At 54.6% G+C, this 7,742-nt stretch overlaps 1 protein-coding gene across 1 annotated transcript; it reads right to left on the bottom strand.

Annotated features, from left to right (window-relative positions):
- Nucleotides 1–899: 899 nt before the first annotated feature.
- On the bottom strand, nucleotides 900–7,531 carry ZBTB47 (zinc finger and BTB domain containing 47). Its single transcript, XM_009946937.2, has 5 exons — nucleotides 6,167–7,531; nucleotides 2,687–2,834; nucleotides 1,990–2,105; nucleotides 1,416–1,560; nucleotides 900–1,267 (listed from the first exon to the last, which is right to left on the bottom strand). The coding sequence occupies exons 1-5, from the start codon at nucleotides 7,454–7,456 to the stop codon at nucleotides 900–902; spliced, it is 2,067 nt and encodes a 688-aa protein (XP_009945239.2). The 5' UTR covers nucleotides 7,457–7,531.
- Between the last annotated feature and the right edge of the window lie 211 nt (nucleotides 7,532–7,742).

Genomic DNA, 7,742 nt, shown 5'->3' with positions numbered 1-7,742 from the left:
GGTGTCCTGATCCTCTGTCCCAGGCCACCCTCCCGCTGGTCCTGAGCCCATCTGAGCCGTCCCAGGGCCACCACGGCAACTCCAGAGCATCCCCAGGAGCCCAGCTCCTGCTGGGATTAGCAGAAAGGGCCCACCAGAGCCCAGCTCCCTTCGGGCACCCCAAAAATGAACCGACAGCGAGCTCCCCATGCCCCGAGATGCAACACCGGTGTTTGTGCTTTCGCTTATCGAGGAGGAAAACCTGTGGCGGGGAAGACGTGGCGAGGGCTGCTAACGAGAGCGGGCTGACAGCTTTCCAACGGGGACATCTGCTCGCTCGCCGCGGGCCACCGGGGCCGGCAGACGGGGCCAGCAGGGCCTCCTCCATGGTGCCCACCTCTCAACCTCTTGGGAAAAGAGCCTGAATTGAAAGACCAGCTTTACAGTACAGGGATTCAAGCACCACTAGCTAGATTTCGGCTTGTTATAAACATGGAAGCACCGGCAGGCATTCACTCGGCCAGCCAGCAGGCACGCAGCGCCGGCGAGCTCATCCCTGGACGGTGGTACCCATCCTGCTCCTCCAAGCCCCGCCAGCATCCCGGCACAAAGCAGAAGCCGACGCGTGGGAAGATGAAACGGAGAGCGACCCCTTTTACCTACACCCTTAACAGACGGACGGCGGTTCCCCTCGCCCTCCAACACCCACGCTCCTCAGGGCGGAGGCTTCCTCCTGCTCCCCGTCTCCACAGAGAATGACGGGTGAGGAAAAAGGAAAAAAAAACCCACAAACCCAAAACAACCCCAAAACGAGGAGGAAGGGGGGTAGAGAGCAAGCGAAGCCTTAGCTCCCCAGGGGGGAGGCGTTCCCAAAGGGCAGAGCAGTCCGTGCAGGCGCATGGCCGGGGTGAGGGGGGCACCTAGTTGTTGTTCGAATTTATCCTCCCCGCAGGAAACAGGGGAGGGGGTGGCGGTAGGTGAGGAGGAGGAGGGAGGGTCTGTGGAAGGGGATGAAGCAGCGGCAGTGGCAGAGGGGAGACACTGGGGCCGGGGGGCAGCGGAGCCGGGCTGGCGGCGGGTTGGGGGGTAGCCGTGTCCAAAGCCAAGGGGTTGCTGACGCGGAAACATTTCTCCTTGTGGGCTTTGAGCATGTTGGAGAAGCGGAAGCGTTGGCCGCAGACGTCGCAGGGGTACGGCTTCTCCCCCGTGTGGGTCCGGCGATGCCGCTTCATGTTGGGGCGGCTGGTGAAGCTCTTCCCGCAGATCTCGCAGATGTAGGGCTTCTCACCTAAGGACGGGGGAATAAGCTGGATGAGAAGTTGGCCACCAGACCGTTCCCCACCCCCAAAAAACCCCACCCTGCCATCCACCCAAAGATGCCAGCCCCGTGCCATCGCTCTATCCATGGGGCTGGGGGCGAAGCGAGGAGCTCTCACCCGTGTGCGTCTTCATGTGCTCGTCGAAGTACTGCTTCATGTTGAAGTCCTTGCCACACCACTGGCACATGAACTGCTTGTGGCCGATGTGGATGCTCATGTGGGAGCGCAGCTGGTACTTGTACTGGAAGCGTTCGTTGCAGTTCTGCGGGGGGAGGGGCAAGAGGGGGGTGAGCTGTTGATAAGCACCCAAAACACCCCCCCACATCCCCCCCAAATCACCAGCGTGTCGGAGCAGTGCAGAAATCATGTTCCCCCCCTCCGAAAAGAACACAAATAAATGGCTTTTTGGGATATAGCCAGACGGGTTTGCAGGCTGGATGGGCTTGGGGTGGGATGCAAGGTCCAGGCACTGGAGGGACAGATCCTGGCATTCGACAAGTTCCATCGTAAGGTTGGTGGGACCCTCAAACCAGGAGGGGATGCAAAGTTTGGAAGAGTGTGGGACCATCCCTACAGCTGCACTGGTGCAAAGCATGAGGGAAGCCCCAAGAAGTGGAAGATCTTTCCCCAAACTGGCGGGTTCTGTCCTCATTTGAGAGGATGCAGGGTGGGGCGACACACAGGACCTTACCTCGCATTTAAAAGGCTTCTCCCCAGAGTGCTGGAGGGAATGGACCTTGAGGGACATGCTGCGCTTGAAGGACTTCCCGCAGGTCTCGCAAGTGAAGGGCATGTCCTTGGTGTGAGCTGAAGCGGAGAGCAGCAGGGTCAGGCACCCTCCTCCCCGCACCTCGAGCATCCAGCTCCCCAAGCCCTGGCTGCCGCTCCCCACGCCGGCGTCCGACCCCAGCAACCCCAACGCCACCTCTGGAAGATGCGGGGCAGCAACGTGCCAGGGACTCCCCTAATTGTCTGCCAAAACACACCCCCCCTTTTTTTTTTTTGATCTCTTTGATGCCTACAAGCCATGTGCAACGTGCTTTTCAAAGCCCGGCACTGGTGTGGTCTGGTCCTCTTTTGCAAGGGAAGGATGGTTACACTTCAAACCCTCCTTTGATCACTGCTGAGGTCTTTTTTTTCCCAGTTAAATAAATCAGATTCCCCAGCACCATGCCTGACTGCTCCAGCACTGAGAAGACATACATTCAGCATTAAAGAGCCGGCCAAATTTCAAGGCCCCTGCGTTGAACATGAAAAAGCTCACCCAAGAATAAGGCCAGCCCTAAACTCCCAACACAACCGTGACAAAAAACACCCCTCATTGCCAAAATGACAGAAGAGCACCCCTAACGAGATCCCCCCGTGGCACCGGTGCCTCCCGCACTCACCAACCATGTGTTTGCGCACGTGGGCCATGGTGTAGAACTTCTTTTCGCAGATCTCGCAGGAGAACTTCTTCTCGGCGTAGCCGTGGACAATCTTGTTGTGCTCGTGGAGGGACCAGAGCTTCTTGAACCCCTTCCCACACGTCACGCACTGCAAGGAGAGAGGGGATGGGTAGGGAAGCAGGAGAGCGTGCCCAGGCTCCACCGGCATTTTCGGTTTACCAGGCTATGAGCTTTATCCATTGAAAGGGAATGTCACTATGAAACCTACAGCTAAGGTATCAAAAATCATAACAAGCAGCACGTCTGCTACAGACCTCGTCCCTTCAAAACCTCCAAACCTCAAAATTTCTATCCACCGGATGAGGAAGGGACAACGACTTCCCAGGGAAGGATGTGGCATCTCCGTCAATGACTGTATCAGGACTTGCATAAAGAGCAGCTCAAGCACCAAGGCCCTACTGCCAACTGGGGATTTTATTCTTGCACACAACGAAGCCATTTGATAAAAGAGACCCCAACCCTCTGTGCATTAGAAGGCTGCAAAGAACAGGAATAAGGAGAAGACCAAGCCAGGGCAGCACAACTTCAATCTTCAGCAGGTATCATGGATACTTTACCACTAAATGAATTTTCCAAACATATCAAAATGGACCAAAAGGGACCCAAGAAACAGTCCACCAGCACATGCAGAACAACATGATGTGCGAAGTCTTCTCCGAGAAGTTATGGCAGAGATTTGCTTCAGCTCCAACAGGTGCAATGTTTCTCTGAAAGTTCCCAGGAAAAGCTCCAACTTCAGGGCGAGACCTGTTTGAAGCACATGAGATCAGTTCGGTGCTTGGGGAAACATGGGAGAGTGAAGGTCCACACAGGAAACCACTGGTGGAGGGCAGCGATGGTGGGCAGCACCCAGCCAAGGGCCCTGCTAGGAGCCAAGGGTCTCTCTTTCCTCCAAGGGTCAACTCTTTCCCCTTCATCTTCCTCTTGGCCAACAGGAATAAAACCATCCCGTCTCCTTGCAGACATGTTGAGAAAATAATTCATGCCTTGGAGGCATCTTGCAACAGCACGGCTGAGCAGCACCAGTAAGCCCAGGGAGGGATTCTTGCAGCTTCTCCTCCTACCCAGAGGAACAGATGCTCGTTAAAGGGCTTCCAGCAAATTTTGCACTGAATGAGGCTGTGATACTGTGGAAAATACACCATCATGCCATGCAGTCACAGTATCTCTCCATATATATTTATATTTAGGTGCCTGAGAGGCAAAATTAGGGCCCCAGAGGCATTCCCAACGCTCATCTTCTTCATCTTGCCACGCCTGAATATCAACATGAGTAGTCCTCTGAACTTTACTGTTCCTAAGTATCTATTTCCATGGATCAGAACAGTTTCATCGTTGCTTTAAGAGACATTTCAGGGCAAATTCAGGACCAGAGCCTGATATCAAAGATACATCAATATCCATTTTCTCCACTTAAAATGAAAAAGGCTGCAGGGGAATTTTAAAATTAAAGGTAGAGGGAAAGCAGCAGATGCAGGAAAGCCCCCAGGCTGGGACCAAGCACCCTGGAGGGCTGAGCTCTGCATCCTCAGCTACCGCAAAAAAGCATCACTCAAAAATGTGGAAGTAACATCCAAACGAGAGGGAAAAAAAAAAAAAAGAGAGAAAATAACTTCTTGCAGGTTAAGAGGAAAACCACATCGAGGCTGGCCAAGAAAAAGTTTGAGAAACAACCTGGCACAGCAAAGGATGAGTCATTTTTCAGGTGGCGGAGGCAGGATGCCCATGACAGTGCTCACGGCGCTGCAGACAGCGATGGGAAACAACCACAGGGAGAGGGATGAAGCCTAAGACCTAAAGCATCATGGATGAAATTTGGGGACAAAACAGGGAAAGCAAGCAGCAGACCCGAACGGGATAAAAGAGATGGTCCCTCCACGGGTCTGGTTAAAAAACAAGAAATAAAGACTGTCCATTACAGGTATAGAGTCAAAAAAAAAAAACCCTTTTCCATCCAGCTATAATTCCATGGTATATTGATAAAGTTATTCAATATTATCAGAGGAAATGGAGTGAATCAGGCTATTTGTAGAATTAAAAACGCTCAACTAAGTGAAAGGTAATGACCCACATTTTCTGCGGAAGGAGGTCACCACACGGGCAGTTGTGGTTCATCCTACTCACAGAGGACCTGGAAAAAGGGATAAAAAGTGTGGGGGGAAAAAAAAAAAGAAGCAATGAGGTGACAGTCCCACATTATCCATCAGGAAAGCAGATGAAGCCGAAGAAACATTTGGGGAAAATCCATTTTTTTTTAACTGCACAGGCTTTATGACAAGCTCCAAAACAGCCACCACCACGCAGGTATCGGGGCCGCACTCATCCATTCTGGGAAAAAGCATCCGAAAAAAAAAAAGCAACTTCCAAGCTGTGACTTTTTCAGGAAGATGCACCACAGGGTCAGTGTGGGCAGCAGCTCCTTCACCCGCTCGAGTCGAGACCGCTCCTGCCTCCATATTCCCCTAACGCCAAGATCTGCTTCATTCCCCATTTTATTTGGGGGCTCCAGGAGCACTTGGGTTGCGTTACCTGCATCTAGGAGAGCTGCAAGATCATTTAAAATCCAGTCGCTGGCGGGAAGGATGATGGGCGAAGCTCTCCAGAAGTGGGTATTTTTTTAATTAGTAGCAGCAGCGTCATGTAAAACAGCTCGTCGGGGATTAGGAGATGGGTTGGAGGGGTCTGCAGGAACACACAGGTTTGCTGCTCTAATCGGAGGCCCCCCTATCCCCCCAAAATCACACCGATTTAACGGAGTCAATTTGCAAACGCAGGATCTCATTAGCATTAGGTGAAGGACACGCCAAGCCCGAGCCACGCATGGATGTCAAACGCATTCGGAAATTTGCTAATACGCCAGCTAAAGAGGACAAAAGGCAAATTAAAACCATTTTAACTCGTGTCAGCAAATCTTTGAATTAAGCCAAATTGGTTTCAGCCTGGGTGGGAACGGCTGGAGTGTGTCTCCATCAGGGGGCTCACAGCGTTTTATCCAGATTAACTGAATAAACTCAAAGAAAAATTTCTCCTCAAAAATTACTCCGTGTTTCCACCCGGCCAGCCAAAGGGAAGCCACAGTCTCCCGGCACAACCCCTCTGTCCCATGCCATCATGGGACCCTCCTGATCCCGAATACGAGCCACGGGTGAAGTAAGGTTCCCTCCCGTCTGCCACGTGCCAACCACAACACCAAAAGTATTACTTGAGCATGAGCCCGTCCCATGGTGTTGCTGGGTGGGATGTCCTCCATGGTGGGTGGGATGTCCCTCCCCGCATTGCGAAGTCCCATCATGGTGAGATGCCCTTCTTTTGGTGGGATGTCCCCACCGTGGTGGGACGTCCATCCCCAGTGGGATGCTCCACCCCTGGTGGGATGTCCCCTGCATTGGTGGGATGTTCCCCGCCCCGGGGCTGGCTCACCTGGATGTTCTTCTCGCAGTCCGTCTGGTGGTGCAGCAGCAGCTCGCTCTCGAGCAGGAAGCGTTTGCCACACTTGTCGCAGATCTGCATGCGGCTGTGCGTGACGTTCATGTGCTTCTCCAGGTACCAGCGGTTGTTGAAGACCCGGGGGCACTTCTTGCACGGGTAGTGCTGCTTCTCCTCCAGCTTCACCTTCTGGCCCAAACCGTCCTGCTCCTTTTTCCTCTTCCTCCCTCGCTGGCCTTCCTCTTCCTCCTCCTCCTCCTCTTCCACCTTGGCCATCTCCTGGGATCTCGTTGCCATGGCAGGTTTGGTGGCTTTGGACACCCGGCTGCCTCGGCGGGGCTGCCCACCCTTTTCCCTTTTCACCTCTGACGCGTCTTCATCGTCGTCGTCATCGTCCTCTTCTTCCGTCGTCTCCTCCAGGTCTTCCTCTTCGCTGTGCTCCTCCTCTTCCTCCTCACCCACCTCCGCATCCTCCTCCTCTTCCTCCTCCTCCTCTCCTTCCTCATTCTCCTCCTCCCCATCCTCCTCTGTGTCTCGCCCATCGCCGTCAGGCCGCCCCATCACAGCCGCCTCGCTGGTGGCCGCCTTCCCCTCCGTGCCCTTGGAGACATTGAGGGTCTGGTTGTTGAGGTTCACCTCCACGATGATCTGCTCCCGGTTGTATGAGCCCTGGCTGTCCAGGTCCTCCTCGGACTCTTCCCCTTCCATTTTACAGACGGTGCCCGGACCACCATCCTTCTCCTCCTTGTAGTACTGCTTGGCTGGACCCGGGGGAAGCGTCCCACCACCTGCTCCGTCCTCCACCCGCACCGAGTAAGGGTCATTGCCCTCCCGGGCGTAGATCTTGGGATGGGGGGCATCCACCTCCTGCTTGATCTCGCAGTAGTACGGCGGGGGCCCAGCGCAGCCCTCAGCGGGCAGGGCCATGTCGGCGGCCAGGCTGAGCGAGCGGGTGTCGAGGAGGTCCTGGCAGGAGGAGGCGATGTTGTTCATCTGCAGCACGGCGGCCGCGTTCAGCACGTCCTGCACATTGCAGGAGTTGACGAGGAGCTTGGAGGTGTAGATGAAGTTGAGGATCTGCTGGAGGCCCTGCGAGGTGAGGGCCTCCAGAGAGAGCTCCACGCGCTGCAGCTGCTTGTTTTGGGTGAAGAGGGAGTGGAAGAACTGGCTGTAGGCTGCCAGGACCCCCTTGTGCGCTGGGAAGATGCTCTTGTGCTGCACCAGCACGATGTCCACGTCGCACAGGTCCGGCTGAAAGAGGCGCTGCTCGTTCAGTCTGTCCATCAAACACGTGAAGTGGAGGGCTACATCCTCCACCAGGGAGTACTCAGCCGAAGGGTAGTCAGTCGTTTTTTCGACTATCAGCTGTGGGGAGGAAGGAAATAAAGTCATTCAAGATGGCTCCTTCCCCAGGAAAACACCTGCCCGGCCATGCCACCCATCCCTGTCCATGCATCCCAAGTCAGAGATGACAACTGAGAAGCTTCACTGCCAGCTCCAGGTTGGAGGTGCCAGCCAAGAAACTCTACTACCAGCCCCAGCTTGGAGGTGCCAGCCAAGAGACTCCACC

Source organism: Leptosomus discolor, chromosome 6, assembly GCF_034619465.1.
Source record: "Leptosomus discolor isolate bLepDis1 chromosome 6, bLepDis1.hap2, whole genome shotgun sequence".
Taxonomy (NCBI): Eukaryota; Metazoa; Chordata; class Aves; order Leptosomiformes; family Leptosomidae; genus Leptosomus; species Leptosomus discolor.
The sequence above is the reverse complement of the archived record's forward strand: the minus strand, read 5'-3'. Positions and strand labels throughout refer to the sequence as shown.

Coding starts and splice junctions, on each gene's coding strand:
- ZBTB47 (XM_009946937.2), bottom strand. CDS start 7,456: ATGGACAGACTGAACGAGCAGCGCCTCTTTCAGCCGGACCTGTGCGAC. Junction 2,835..6,166: donor ACTGCGAGAAGAACATCCAG/GTGAGCCAGCCC, acceptor CTCTCCTTGCAG/TGCGTGACGTGTGGGAAGGG. Junction 1,268..1,415: donor GCACATGAAGACGCACACGG/GTGAGAGCTCCT, acceptor CCCCGTCCTTAG/GTGAGAAGCCCTACATCTGC.